The sequence below is a fragment of the Telmatherina bonti genome, assembly GCF_933228915.1.
Source record: "Telmatherina bonti genome assembly, chromosome: 18".
Lineage (NCBI taxonomy): Eukaryota > Metazoa > Chordata > Actinopteri > Atheriniformes > Telmatherinidae > Telmatherina > Telmatherina bonti.
The window spans coordinates 26,761,839-26,777,867 of NC_136616.1; the positions used below are offsets into that span (position 1 = coordinate 26,761,839).

At 39.9% G+C, this 16,029-nt stretch overlaps 1 protein-coding gene across 1 annotated transcript in view; it reads right to left on the bottom strand.

Moving 5' to 3' along the window:
- Positions 1–2,405: 2,405 nt before the first annotated feature.
- LOC306769116 (protein O-GlcNAcase) overlaps positions 2,406–16,029 on the bottom strand; it is a gene marked incomplete at both ends in the record, with an annotated part of 17,043 nt that continues 3,419 nt past the window's right edge. The window contains 15 exons of the mRNA XM_079257663.1: positions 2,406–2,542; positions 2,805–2,964; positions 4,176–4,365; positions 4,460–4,551; positions 4,853–4,957; positions 5,093–5,178; positions 5,456–5,512; positions 7,648–7,822; positions 7,913–8,388; positions 8,540–8,626; positions 9,639–9,908; positions 10,944–11,042; positions 11,131–11,302; positions 11,388–11,518; positions 12,940–13,037. Of these exons, the coding sequence (XP_079113789.1) occupies positions 2,406–2,542; positions 2,805–2,964; positions 4,176–4,365; positions 4,460–4,551; positions 4,853–4,957; positions 5,093–5,178; positions 5,456–5,512; positions 7,648–7,822; positions 7,913–8,388; positions 8,540–8,626; positions 9,639–9,908; positions 10,944–11,042; positions 11,131–11,302; positions 11,388–11,518; positions 12,940–13,037 (2,335 nt within the window). The remainder of the gene's footprint in view (positions 2,543–2,804; positions 2,965–4,175; positions 4,366–4,459; positions 4,552–4,852; positions 4,958–5,092; positions 5,179–5,455; positions 5,513–7,647; positions 7,823–7,912; positions 8,389–8,539; positions 8,627–9,638; positions 9,909–10,943; positions 11,043–11,130; positions 11,303–11,387; positions 11,519–12,939; positions 13,038–16,029) is intronic.

Here is a 16,029-nt window from a genome sequence, read left to right on the forward strand (position 1 = left end):
AGAGTTCAGAACAAAGGCAGAATGACATGACTATCATAGTTTGTACACTTAACATACCCTCACTCATACAGACACCTTATACAAAGTTCCAACATCAGTATACAGTACTACACTCTGGCAATGTGTATAGTTTCTAACAGCTGTGTAAGTGACATGAAATGAGGGACAAGTTATCTCTAACCAGCTGAACCTGATACAAACTGGTACAGTGACAGTATTAGGTTGTTTATTTTGATGAGTTTAAGCATGCATACATTTGCAATTTGTTATAACCCTAAATCTTATTATTATTATTATTATTACTATTATTGGGTGAGAAATGGCCAATAAAAAAAATCTCTATTTATGTTGCCAAGTTAGAGCGTACAGCTACAATTATATTCGCTTGTGTTCACATAGACATATATGCCCCCCTACTCTGTGAACAGTCTGATAATTTTGTTCTTCATGCATGTAAACATTCATTTAAACCCAGTGAGTGTAAAAAGTGATACCACACCTGGGTCTAGTCTAATGTTGGCACAATATGTGACCAACCTAACTGGCATAAAAACAACTATCAGTGTCAACAACCTTAAAAAATAAATATATGATGGGAGTAGAGCGCAAGGTCCGTCTAAGCTGTATGAATGAAATGACATGATAAAGATATTTTATGTATCCTGGAGGGAAAATACAGTGTTGTTATTACAACTGTGATCAACTTCAAGGATTATTCATGTTGGTTTAAAAGACTGTTTGACACTGATCCGTTTGTCTATATATCAGTAAGAAAACCTTATTAGCACTGACTTGAAAGGGGGAAATACTGAGCCTATAGTTAGGAATTCACAACATCTCTCAGTATTCATATGGCATCTTCCTTTGAATCTTTTTTTAATTCTTTCATTTTTTTCCTACATAGATACTAATTAATTAAATAGTTAGACTTTGCTGACCTTGAAGTACTTTGGTAATTGCCATTTCAGTTTTTACCAGAGTAAAACGTAAGGCAGAGGCCTCTTTCCACCATTACGGTCTTTGTCAGTGAAACAGCCGCCCAGAAAATATCAGAGCTGCAGAGACTTTTGATGTTTTTAAAAAGAGGCTCGAAACTTACCTTTAAGATTATTTTAAAGCTGAACTTTATGCATTAATTTAAATATTTTATTTTATTTAGTCTAATTGTAGCTATTTATTTATCATTTTACATATCTGTCTTTCGCTTGTTAGCGCAGTAACGGCATCGCGCCTGTAGTTGCTCTACTCCCGTCTAAAGTCTTCCTGTTCTTTCCTTCCTTCAAACTTGGACACATCTTGTAACAGTGAACCAGAAGAGGACTCTGAGACAGATTAACTCATCTCCTAATAAGATTTCAACTCAAAGCCTGGTTCACATTGCAAATTCCTCCAGAAATCTCTGGGTTCATCCCTATTACTGCCACACAGATTCAAAGGAATCTAAAATTATCCCTAAAAAGATCTTTCCTGCCTTGCTGGAGGAATTACAGATCCAGCATATTTGCAAAGCTTAGCCGTCTCTACGCCACACTGTACACGCTGTGTTTAGAACATCTTGCTGTGTGTTTAAGTGCCTTTGTGTATCAACTCTAAGTACACATCTTTGTTGCTGTTAGTGGTGTGTATAGCCCATTTCAGACATGCGCTACATTCCCTTCCATTAATCTGATGGCAGCTTACTTAATGTGCCCCAAGAGCATTCCTACCATTTTACAAAGTCAGAGCCTCGTGCAACAGTTCATCTTCCCATGGAAACAAGAGTTTGGGTATGTTCAAATTACTGCCACTCAAGTAGAGTGGAAGCTCCAATCACATCATTTTGGGTTATTATTGCACTTAAAAAAAAAAAAAAAAAAATTCTAACCTATTTTGTTTTTATATTTTGCTCTTTGGTTTGCTTCAGATGCAGATGTGATTAGATTTGTAACACACTTTGGCAAAAACCTGTTTCTTATTTTTTAAATGTGCTTTCTAAAATCAAAAGAATGACATCAACACGCATCGTAGCGTTGAGTTCAAATCTGGTGAATCTTTTCCTTAAATAAAATATTACAGATCATGCCAGTAAATAAATACACCCCCGTGCAGTATAAAATTCCCTTATCCTTGATTTTACTCTTATTTGGTGCAGCTCCAATGTTTTTGTTTAGCCCAAATAAACAAACAAAATCATAGCTGGTAAATGTCTTTTAGTATAATCCAAACCTAAAAGCCTGGCGCAGCGATACATGGCGTGCTTTTATGAATTTTATTTCCACTCACATGTTGCATGTAAAATGCGACCGTTTATGGTTGACTGTCAAATGATCAGATTGATGAAATTAACTTGTGTATTTCATGTCTGAAAAGGGCTTTAGTGTACATCTATGTGAATGCTTGTGGGAGTGTTTCAAGTGTTTTCATGTTCAGAGCAGCCTTCCCAGCACCACCCCTTCTCTGCTCCTGGCCTCTCCTCTGAGGATCTCCAGGAAGCCCAGTTTCGTCAGGAACTCCAGCCTCTGACGGTCCGTAGGCTGTACCTCACAAAACACACCTTGAGAACCTACACATAGACACACACACATTTAAACATATTATAAACATGCCTTTGTCTTGTCTACAGAAACTGCTTAAAGAAAATGAAACCGTAGACTTATAATAATCCAAACAGGAAGCACATCTTGCAGGTGATTCATTCCAAAAATGCCTCAAAGAGTACAAATGCATTCTTCTGAGAGGTAAGCGTTGGATCGATGTCAGTTTTCAGAGCTGTATTTCCTCATTTGTACTCAAACAGAAAACACAACCACACTGTGTGCGCTTACCGTTGGCCTTGAGTGCGGTAAGGAGAGCGGTGAGCAGGGTTCGGCTGACACTGATGTCCACCAGCTCAGGCAGCGCGTCCAATCGCAGCTGAGACGGGAAGTGATAGAGGAGGGAGTCCGGGTATTCACCCTGGTCTTCCTCCATTAACTGGATCAAGTTCTGCACGGTGGAAAGCAGAGACGCAAACGCTTCTTGACTAACGGTTTACAAGAGTTTGTGGAAGAGTGTTTTGACATCTGCATTACCACCAAGTCGCCAGTAGTACATTTTCTCACCATCCAGTGGTAATGAAGAGGTTAATCAGTGTGTAGTTGTAGGCTGTCTTCTCCCACACTTGCTGTTAGTTTCTACTCATCAGCCACATTCGATTGTATGTCCTGCAAAACCTTATCAGCAAGGAATTCCTGTCTTCCTTTTAATTTCATATTAACCAGCAACTAGGTGCCTTAAAATGTTATTTTATCTTGAATGAATCTGACCTGTTGATCTCCGAGATCAAACGATTTCATTTTGTTGACACAGATTTGTGTAATGCACCTAAGAAGCTAGTAAACTTTCCTTCCTGAAAAACGGGTTGGTTGCAGGTGAGGTTGTTGCAGCTTGTTTTCAAGTTATGCAACACATGAAGCTGAACAGGGAACACGAAGGTTAGCAAAAACGCATGTCTTTTAAACATTTATGGCGCAGAATGCAGAAGATTTAAGCCTATGAACCTTTCTAGGCTGCAAGTTAGAATGACAGCCATCCAAAGCGTGACTGTCAGCGTCCACCGTGACACGCCAAGAGGAGGATCAATCCTTCACAGATGTCAGGGGCTGACTGGATCTGTTAATCACCACCAGCTCCATTTGGCTCTCAGCTGAAGATGAGCGAGGAGTTTGTGACGATGAGCTGTAACACCGTGGCAGGACTGTGTGTTCACCTCCCACTCAGCATAGATGGAGGTTGTTTTAATGTGAGGCGTGTGATTCTTGTTCCTACTGATATGAGTGATCATTTTCTCCCTTTCTGATAAAATATTAGTGGTGTACACGGAAACAATCGTTCCATCTCATTAAGCTGAACAGCTCTAACCCAATGTTATCACTGTAAAACACATATAAAACAATCCAATGCAAGCGTGTCCAGGAGTGTTCATGCACATTTTTATACTTGTTTTCTTCTGTCCATCTTCCCAGTGGGTTATTAATCTTTGACAGAGGTGGGGTCCAGATGGTGGAGCAGCAGGTACAGATCTGTCCAAACATTTCTATTCATGAATTTACTTGTTGTCTCTGATGAGTATGTAAATGTTACATATTTCCAGATGAATCACAACTATTGTGATTCAAACACGAATATTTAATGAAGCATCAGTTTTGCATGTTCACCTGGGTATTGGGATATGTGTTGTTCCCTTTGGGCGGGTATTTGTCCCTCATGGCAGGTATCCAGCTGGCCTGGCACCGCTTGGCAAAGGATCGAACATCTAAGATGCCGAGCACGCAGCCACAAACGCCAAGCTCGTCCTCCAGGATGAAACTATACTCGGGGCTCAACGCCAGGCACGGACCAAGACACCTGAGGGACAAAATTCAGTATTTCACTCATTAAACTACACACATAAACAATGCTTCACAAAAGGGACACCCATCCAGTTTAGTAGTAGACAAACCTGTCTCCTACGACATCAGGGTGAGCAATGCTAGACTCCTGGCCGCCTTGCGTCCTCAGGTGGAACTGGCGGACCATTCGATACAGCTCCACCTGAACGCACAAGACTCAAAGTATCAGCACTCTGTCCTCACAGCCTGGTTTTTAACTTAAATCAGGATACTTTTAGAGCTTTGTAACTCTTCCATCTACGCAGCAGGGTAACCCTCAGATATTCCTCCTATCTAATGTCCTCCCAAGTTGTTTTTTTTTTTTTTTTAGGACAGTAATAGACTTGCATCGTGCGGCGTGGCCTTAAAAACAAATAACTTGAGCGCACTTCTCTCACTTTTGTTTTTTTTTTTGTTTTTTTAATTAATTGATTAAACTAATAATGTGAGTGAGACTGTCCTACCTTGTCTTTGCTGTGGTAAGGCCTGATGTTGTAGAGACGGGAGGTCGGGAAGAGAGGAGGAGGATGAGTAAAAAGTTCGCTGCTGCTGCCTATCGGTAGGAGCATCTATAAAATACGTTGATAAATACACACATTAGGTCGGTTAAAAGACAACATTTTAACTTTATTCTGAATTGTTTTTAAGCAAGTAGACATGTTCAAAAAGAAAATCATACACAAAAGGCATTTCAAACATCCTACCTGCACCTCCCCGGATACGCCCCCTTTGAACACCCATGGCTCTGAGTCCACCCCCAGCAGGTCCCCTCCTGTAGTTTTTCCACACCCTTACACGGATAAAGACATTACATTCCTCTCAAGATACAAGGAAAGTTTCTGCTGGGTGTTGGAAGTGATTACACAGCTTTAAAAGGCATAACGGATCCTCAAAAGATGTTTTTGTTTCCCCGGTTTTTATGCTGCCATCATTAATATTTTAAGCATAACTGGTGGTATAGTTCTTACTCCCCCACTGTCTTCACAGCTCCTCTGAGGGAGTGTGGTGAAGTAATGACTAACTGTTATCCAAGGCATAAAGAAGGAGAAAAGTCCATCCCCACTCACAGTGAAAGCAGTTCCTCCAGGAGCCGAGGGTGGAGCTGTCACTCAGCACTCGCCCGTCTGCGTCAGGAACATGAATGTGTGGGGTAGAAAACAACAAAGCGTCATTCAAGTAGAAACAAAACAACAATATCATCCACATAACCCTTTTTTTTTTCTTTATCAGTCTTGTTAGTCACTCAGATTACAGAAGTAGGATTGTGTACTGTGGTACTAAACAATGTTTCAAAAGAAAAACTCAAAGAGCGAAGTTTAACACAGCATACTAGCACCATACTGACTATACTGGTGTGGTCAGTTAGGTGTCATTAAAGCACATAGTTTAACTTAACGTCACTTTAAAAATGTTGTCTTGCATGTTTCATGTTATATGTCTACGATGAGCTCACAGCTGCTTATTGAATTGAAGATGAATCACAGATTGGACTACAACACTGTGTGTGTTGTATACTATCCATATTATAACACACACAACTGCACATTTTGTCCTTTGTATTGCAGTGTTGCACGGTGCAGTAAGAGATAGCCTGGTGAGACTAAATTACGCCGTAGAAATGTCTGTTTTTCTTTTCATTTCAAATGTGGGAAAAATTTAACGTTAATAACTTATTCCAGTTCAAGATTGGTCTAAATCTTCAGACCATAGGCTGTAAAGATGGATGCAATAGAAATAGTTTGCTTTGAGATTTAACAAAAGGTGGCGTAGCTTGACCAAGAAGATACCATAATAACCTGTAAAATAAGCTCTTATTATATTTACTATGCAGCGATAAAGATGGAAAAAACAAGTGAGCAAGGTCATCTTAAAGCAACACTACATAAGTTTATTAATTTATCCATCTTCTTAACTACTTAGACCACTTAATGGTCGCTGGAAGCTGGAATCTATCCCAGTAATCAATGGGCAAGCGACTGGGTACACCCTGGACAGGTCTGTAATCCATCACTGGGCCACTACATACGTTTCTGACCTTAAAACTCTGTGCTTCAGACTTTTTTTGATGGCATACTGGCATTTATTATGCACAATCCTGGAATCGTCATTGCCCTCCTGCATGCTAGTACTGGGAAATCTCACTTCTCAACATTGGTTTTCAACCCTTAAGCATGACGTGACAGCTGTGTTTTGCTTTACATCATCGTGTCACACTCAAGCAACTGGATATCAACACATCGGCTATTCTGAGGCACACTATGGCTGATTCAGATAAGAAACCCAAGAGGATGTTATTGCAGAAAGCAAGAGAGAAAGTGACACAGCAAGAGATGAGACAAGTCAACATCATACTGGCTTTTACTGGTCGAAGAGACAGCATGACGAATAGGTCTTTGTTGGGGGGCACCAAAGTGGGAAAAGCTGCTTAAGTTCAGCAGTGTTCCTTTTAAAAGAAAGTTGCGGCACAAAAGATTTTCAGCAACGATGTTTGGAAGTTTTTTTGTATTTAATTTGGATCAGATTATAGTGGAAAAAAAATAAGGCCTGTTGCTAACGGAGACAACTATGACACAGCATACAGTATAGGGAATCAATGTAAGGTTACAGCAATGCCATCACAACTAAGATAGCAGGATGCAATGATGTCCATACATTTTGTATTATTTTTCTTCTTTTTTTTGGTCAGGATTTTATGACGGAACCTGATACTTTGCATTTGAGTCTCTCAGTCAGCCACAACACAGCTGGACAGGAAACACAAAAACAAAAGGATAACCACAGATGGATCGCTTATGTGAGAATCACAGCTCACTGATTTTCAGACTCATGGGATATTGGCAGGAAGCCACACAACTGTGGAAATCAACAAGAGCACAATGGATACCTTGAATGCATCTTGCGCCAAGTGACTGTAAACATGTAAGCTCATAACATTTGGTGGATGAACAATATTTAAACTCATTTTGTCTTTAGAGAACGTCACAATGCTATTCTGCTTTGATTGTGCCACTCGGTGGGCTATTTAATCTGGTAATGTAGCACTACATACGACTAGAATACCATACAATAAACATAATAATACAGGTAGTATTGTATGGAATAATACTACTTAACCATACCACCAATATTTATAATTGTAGTTTCACATGGCACATCATGGTGTGACTTTAATGATGAAGACACAACACTGAAGGAAGTAATGCATAAATTCTGCTTTGTGATATGTTCTTTTTCTGCCTCCGTTTGTCTTTATTCTTACCCAGCCAGCATATGAAGGCCTTTGCCACCAGAGCTGTGTTCCTCAGGTCCCAAACATAAGGATAAAGGTCGTAGAGGACAGCCCTGTTAGCCCCACCCACCACGCTGCAGTGAAGTTGTGCTATGTCTTCACACAGAGACAGGAACCTGGAGGCCCGGCCGCGCCACTCATCAACCTGAAGACATGATTAATCACGCTGGGTTATGCCATTCATTCATGAACTCAACATTCAAACTGAATCAGGACCATCTAAATGCTCACTGACCTTCTGAGGCTGAGTTTTCTTGCTGTTAGCACTGACCAAGTGGCAGTTTGTCTTTAGCCAGGTCAGATCCTGCAGCAGTTTCTGAGCCGAAGGACCGTGCTCATGGGGGAGATAATGAAGACCAACCAGCAGCCGCACCTGAGATTCACTTAAGAGACCCTTGCCACCACAGTGACCCCAACCCAGGGGCCTCTGCCCCCGGCCCCCGCCTGTGGGGGCTCCAGCTCTGGATCCTGGCAGCTGCTGAGTGGATTGGCTAGGGTGGTTTGATTTCTTTTTTTCCTCCTCTCGACCGTCTTTATCCCTCTTAACAACAGTAGGTGAGGAGGGAGGGGAGCTGGAATTCAGTGGGAAGACTGGAAGTTTGGCCACAACTGAGGTTCCCCTGAAGGTGGAAGGACAGTCGGACTTGTCTGCAGTTTTACACCTTAAAGTCGGAACAGAAGCACGGTGGTCTGTTCTTGCGCTCTGCCGTCCTATAATGAAAGAATATGAAAATGGTGTTAATAGAATTTTTAAATTGCATCTTTCAGGTTTATTAACTGGGCAGTTTTTAAGGGTAAATCACATGTTTAAACGCATAGGTGAGGACAATACAGCATCATTATATTTGGTGGTAATTTTCACCTGCTTGTAGAGGTTGGTTGAGTTCTTCTAACCAGTCGCGTAGTGCAGCAGACAGAGCTCTTTCAGGACAGTACTCAAACTCCTCATCTACAGCACACACAGCATCGTATTACATCATCTGTGAAGACCTTCAGCTAATTTATATTCATACAGCATCCTCTCAGAAGAGAAAAGCAGACCCAATCACATTGAATAATCCGTCTATGCTGTCTACATTAAAGATAAACTATATTCTATAAGGCTGCACAGCAAAGTTGCATATACTCATTATTATTCTTCCTGCATCTACGTTACAAACCACAGCCAGACCTTCATCTTTTTCTTATCTCCTTCTCTAAGAGCCTCCAGCTCTTTACTTTGCTTTTCCCTCAAAGGGGACCTTGCTCTCTCCAGTTCTTCGTTTATCACGCTGCACAATTACTCCTACATCACCTCCCCAGCCCCCCCACCTCAACTCAGTCAGCAGAACATCACACGCTACATTGGTTCTCTGGTCCTACAATTTTCCATTTAAATCCCTGGTTCTGTCTTTCTCTGTGGCTCTGTTTTCAAGCACCTCACTGTCACACCGGATTGAGTGCAATGAAAATGTACCAAACCCTATATTAGGGGAATACAAGGCAACTGCGCCTCTACAGTGGGGAAAGTTTTCAGGGAATCTCGAACAGAAACTCTGAATATAAACACTGTCCATGAAACAAGTTGATGAAAGGACTCTTGTGTACGTAAAACCATCATCCTACTGACTTACTTGTGATAAAAACGGCTTACAATTGGTTAAATATTGATAAATTATCATTGCTTTATGTAAATATACATAAAAGCTTACTGGATAGGTTTCCTAGAAACAACAGATGGAGCTTTAATTCCTATAATTATATTTGTTTGTTAAGTGATATCAGTCAGAATTCCTGTCTGGTGGGCAAAATGGTGCTAGTTGCCAAGCAACACATGGTTATTAAACATTTCTAGAGGATGCAAAGGGAGTAACAGCGCATGGATGTGCTCTGGTAGAGCCACTATAAGTTTATTAACTGAGGATATCTCCTGCCTCATTATTGCTGCTTCCTACCTGCTTTCCATCGGTTGAACTCCTCACCTTTCATCTCCTCTTTTCCTAGTCTGTACCAGCTTCCCAGGGTGTGTAGCGGGATGTAATTGGCTTCAAACTCGCAGTTGGGATTGAGCAGCAACCCCCTCAGGTGGCTCCTCAGCTGAGACTCCCGACCCTTGAAAGGCCCCAAGAAGAGACGTCTGGAGTCGTAGTCGTTGGCGTGCAGGTTGTCCCAGATGAGCGGTGGTCGCTGGAGGACAGACTCCACCTCAGCCAGGCAGTCTACAGACAGCTTCCTGGAAATGACCTTACTGCCTGTGGGACAGAGTACACAACACAAGTTGTCAAATGGCAATTTGCTCATGAAACAATCCTCCTGTATCTAAGGCATTTCCAGAAGATTCAGGGTATTTTGGGTGTCCTGATTTTGACGAATTCAAACAAACAAACCCCCCAAAAGTGACAGTAAAGTTCAGAAAATCATATTTGTTATTGTTTTAGTAGAGCAAAACAGAGGAGAAAACAGTTCATTCTGAAGAAAACAGAAAAAAATCACGACGCTCACTAAACTAGATGAGTATATGGTCATAATGCTGCATAGTTTGAATGCAGAACTGTCAGATTTATTTCAGAAAGAGCTTCAGGAGGTACTTAAACAACCAATAAAACTATCTCTCAGAAAATTTCAGATAAAACTAAAGTTCTCTGAAAGTTGAGCTTTTTCAAGTCTATTGGAGATGCTTTGTTCGTGCAATAATAAATTACATCAAAAGAAAATTAAAAAGTGTTTTCAAAGGTTTGAATGACATCTTCCTCTAAACTGAAGCCAAGATATACAGCATTGCCTCTAAACATATTTCACTTATTAAAACTAATAGAAAATAAAAGCTGGTCTGATGACACACAGCAGTCTTGTCAGCAGGTGCTTAGAATATCCAATAATGTTGTAAATCTTCAACTATTTTCACTTATAGAATAGCAGAAAAACTGCACCTTTTAGAGCAGCTTTTGTTATGGAGATATGCTGTGATAAAATGCAAGAAATGAACTGAAAGTGAGTGGGTGATGATGGTGTGTGTGTGTGTGTGTTTTTACTGTACATCCATATGCCTGTGGGTGGATGTGCATCTAAATCATTTTCTGGTTTCTGTTGGAGGTTGTGTGGGTTTGTGCGCACACTCATTTGCATGTGTGCATGCAGGGATGTGCTTGGCCAGTAGTGTGTATGTGGTTTCTGTTAGAAAAAAAATCGTAGGCCTACTTCAGCATTTGGATTTAAAGCTTAACCACAGAAAGGCAGCCACATTGAACTTTCTTATAACAAAGACATTTCCAGTTTTTTGGTCTTACCTGTCCATATTACTGTTATATTAGGCAGTAAGTCCTCCCCAACAGTTTGTAGATAGGGAGACTTTGATACACTAGGAGAGCAGAGAGAACCGCAGTATTCTAGGGAGACATAGAAGAAATAATATTTAATGTAGTAAAATTTAATTTGAAAAGATCTTAACATCTATCGTCTTGATTCAAGTCCTACCTGTAGGGCAGAATAGGAAGACAGGTGGTTCACCCAAGAACCGATAAATCTCATTGGTTACTGTGACCTGAGCATGAGCGAATGAAGCAAAGGCCTCGCTGTCGGCCTGACACATGGAGTGATCTATGTCATCAAACAGAATGGCAAATGCCTGGCAACCCAGGTCTGATACCTGGCAGAGAGAGAAGGTAGAAGCTGAATATGAGAGACTGAAGACACGGTAACATGTTTTTAATACCTTTCTGTGTAGAACATACCTGTCTCAGCTTGCGCTTTAATAGAGTCAAGTCACAGGAAGAAGAGAAGACAATGTCCTGACCAGGAGATAGCGCATAAACAAACTTCAGACCTCTAGACTGGGCCTCAACTATGAGAGTACGTAATTGACCTGGAAAGAAATAAAACACAAGGAAGGAAAATCTTAATTATTAACTGAAACAATATGAAGAAAACTCTTTGCTAATTAGCAGAGGGCTTAACCAAAATATCAAACTGTTTAGTTTCTATGGAAATGGTGATTAAAAAGGGATGGTTTTTCCCATAATTGGTGAAAATTAAGCTGCAATAGTAGTGGATTTCTTAGTCACAAAAGGCAGGATCAGCTGTTTTTAAATTTCCGATGGCAGTGGACCAAAATAAACTTTTAATTCTTTCCATCATTTTTCTGGATAGGAAATGTCAATGGCTGTCAAGCTGCCACAATTCACCATGGAGACAGTGAAATGGGTTTTCTGTCACTGACTGCAGACTCTCCACATGCAGACCAACCACCGAGCCAACCATTATCACCAGTTTGCTCAGTTTTGTGGCATGTCCAGTCTTAATGCCACCAGCAAATTAGCACAAACAGGAAGCCGCTGGCTACAAAAGACTGCTGGTAAGTTTTTAAATCATTTTTGCTCATACTGAATTGTTTGAGTCACCTTTGAAAAGCCTACTCTGAACTTACGCCGACTTTCTCAGGGGCATTATTGTGCGTCTAGTCAGTTGTCAAAATGAAACCTGAGGTACATATAAGACACCCTGCACCACCACACCTTGTTACAACATTGAATTATAAAACATTTGAAACTGTCTTTTTAACCTAGAAATATTACCATTTAAAGTTTGACATCTTTTGGCCTTGTTCTATATCTCTCCACCAAACTATGTAAAAGCTGACTTTGTACTTCCACACCACTGTGCAATTGGAGAACTTCAGAAAATACTTTTACTTCTCTGCTAACAATATCAAGGAATGAGCTGATGACAAACAAAGCAAACAAGACAAGTCCAGACAGAAACACTGGATCAAAGACCTGCATCTATCTTGATATTGGGGATGCTTTCACATCACTGCATGCAATTCACAGTTAAACAAACACACCACAACTAATGTATGCTTGAAATACTTGATGAATTATTTGTCTGTTTTTGAGGTCTTATAGTACATTACATGTAGTTTCAGCAGCAGCTCCAGTTTCTTTAATGCTAAATTCATAACATAAAATGAAACTAAATTGTTTTCAGCATTTTGCTTTTTTCCTTTGATGCATCAATATAGAAATTCAGCTTGAGTCTTTGTGTACAAGGCAGCTTGAAAAATAAAAATCAACTATGGATATCCAAACAATTCATTATAATGGCAGAAAAAGGAAGACTATGTTACAGATCTGCTAAGCTAGCTATTCCAGCTAAAGGATTTAATGAGATGCATTTCACTGAATACATCATTTCACTTTTAATTTTGTTTCATTATTTCTTTACAGCTCCTTGTGCATGCACAGGTGACTGAGTAAAAGGATTATCAGTGTGATAAACAAGGCTTACCCTCCTCTTCAGGAGAATACACCTCTCTCCAAAGCAGTCTGTGTTTCAAGTCATCTTTTGGACCATAGAGGTAGGTGTTCAACCCCCAGTGCTGCATCCTGGCAAAGGAAGATGGATAAAGGAGGTGTTACAAGGTGTACGGCTGCAATCTGAGCCAAGTTGTCTTTGCGGCATCAGTCCGGCTGATCAAAAGAGAGACTTTCCAGAAATGGTGTGAGATCAAACTGTGCCATATTCAGTACCCAATCTACTGGAATTTTCCATTAACAGCTGGAAAAGTCAATTCAAAACCAATCAATACTTAACAGGTAACAGGATAAGATTTTCATATCCCGGAAAAGCCCCCATTAATCTTACAACCCCAACTCTGCCAGGGGAAAGAGGCAGCAACAGGAAGTAAAGGGAGGGAATATCTTGCCCTAAAGCCTCTAAAGCAGCATCCTGATCCATAGAGCATTAGGAGCCCCACATTGCATTGAGTTTGAATATTATATGAATCATATGTAGGGTACTTCAGTGCCAAGACTCTTTGGGACACTTCATCACACATTTTCCTTCAATGTGTTACTTGTCTTTGCAAGTCAAGCAGGACTCTAAATAGTGAGAGGTTAGGAGCTCAAAGTGTTGAAAAGCAAGGAGGAGAGAAATCAGAAAAACAACAGCCAAGAAAATAGATGCACTTTATTGATTTTGAAGCCCCAAGGACATCTCAGTTTACAGGAAATAAGCTCCTGAATTATAAATACAGCATAGTACTAGAAGTGAAACAGTGTATGCATCCCTAGCCATTCATGCACATCTATAAACATGAATCTCTGGACTTGCTTTGGTCTTTCTTGTCATTTGTGGGAGGGCAGTGTTCTCTCTCTCTCTCTGTTTCATTTCCTGGACAGATGGTATGTAAGTCGCCTCCACAAAGCTGCAATCTACCCACCTAAAACATACAATCTTACACACAGACACACATTCACACACACGCTTGTGCAGTTATGCAACACTCAGCATATGAACTGCGCCTGCACTCCACACTAGTTTCTCCCAAAAAGAATAACACTGCTATTAATAATCTAAAACCCACACACTCAGCCTCTGCTAAAGTTTTGGAAGTCAAGTTAATTCCCACAGTTCCTCAGGAAGCAGGAACTCTCTTGTGAGCAAAGCATCACTTGCTAGTTAAAGGAGCTAATGCACAGGTTATAGAAACATGTTACCTGAAAATCAGTGGATCTTTTATGACATTTTTGTAACTTAATAAATGCTTATTGAGTACCTTAATGACAAAGTTAAACCCAATTAAAGTACAATAATGACTAATACACACATTTTCCAAATCTACAAAGGAGCAAAAAAAGCAGATGTACACACTTCAAGGATGCAGAAAGGTGCCACTAGCTCCCAGCTAGGATTTATGTTGTTACGCTTATAAGTGAGATCTGTGTAGCATCAAGAATTAATTGGTTCCATTTGAGTTATAAAGAAGGTTATAAATGTACATAACAGGAAAAAATGTATTTTTCATCAGTGCATCATTTTACTGTATATCTTAAACACTGCTCTTCCTCTATTTTTGTTGCCATGTTTGAGTTTTTTAAGACACTTTTTTTAAAATGGCTTTTATTTCTGGCTGTCAGGGAGCTGAGTCATAAACAATGTGCGTGTCTCTCTCTGAGAGCTGATAAAACAGTAAGTGAAAAATGTGGCATGCACTGTGGGGCAAACATTTGCTTTTCATGACTCATTACATTAATTTGAATACTGGACTCCAATACTTCCATTAAACTGCCATAGCGATTAGCTGAATTGTACATATCTACATTCATGTACTGTGTGATTACGCTGAGAAAGTTATATTTTTAAAAATGTCAGTAAAATGGGAAATACTTGGAGCAATGCATCTGAATACATAAATAGAAATACAGTATACAAATTTGGACATTTGTAACAGGTTGAATATTTGGTAAGACCACAGTTATTCTTTATTACAGCCTGAACACTGTTCAATAAGCTTTTCTTGTAGTTGTTTTAAGAAACCCTCATAACACTCCTCCAAGGTTCTTGACGGACTTTCTAAAGCTCTTTTTTTATGTTGGTAGCCTTTTCTTTGGTTTTCTGTCAAAATAATCCTGCACTGCTTCAGTAATGCTGAGATCCAGGCTCTAGGGAGGAGTCATCACTCTATAAGAAGTGTTGCAACTGATTTTCAGTCCAGTACTTGTATCTTTGGACTTGACTCAACTTTTTCTCCCTGTTGTTTTCTATTAAAGTGGCTTCTTGGCAGCCACCTCTCAATGGACACCGTTTCTGATGAGGTTTCAGAGAATAGTAGATGAAGGTCTAGATCCATCTCTCAGGTGTCTGGTTCTCGCTTGTTTGTTTTCTTTTTTACCATTTCTCAGGGAAATCACATTTATGTACTGTTTTTTTTGTGGGATCATTTTTGCAGCCATTACCTTTTAAGGACTCCCTGCTCACCAAACCAAGATATGTCATGTTTTAGGCAAATAGTTCTTTGGAAATGATCATGCTGGTGCAAACATGCCATGACATGACAAACATGACATCTAAGGTACTTTTTATAGAAACCACTAAGCAAGTTGTGATCTATAAAACTGTTTTGAAGGGGGGGGGGGGGGATCTAACACCCCCCCAAAAAAAACTTAAATAGCATTTGAAAAGCCCAGAGAGCTACAAGATAATCTGGCTTGTTGAAAGTAAAATATTTTATATACATAATAAAAAAACAGTGGCTTAAGACTTTTGCATAGAGTTACAAAATATTTAATATCCTGAATTGTTGTTTTATGTTTCAAGTGATTTCTTTTCACACAATTTTCTCTTTTAAAGGGATCCATGTGCATGCATTACACTGATATGACCTCACACTTATTCTGAGTAACTTTGTGGTTTACAAAGAAAGAAAAAATCTTTCTAAATAAAGAGCTTCAGACTCAGCAAACCATACTTAAATGTTAACAGTGCACATAAATTAACCATTAGGATGATGTGAAAATGTAAGAGCAGCTGCTCTCCTATCGTGTCTGGGAACATATTTCTGTGACCGTGGTATAAATCCCACTTTGGATCTCAATT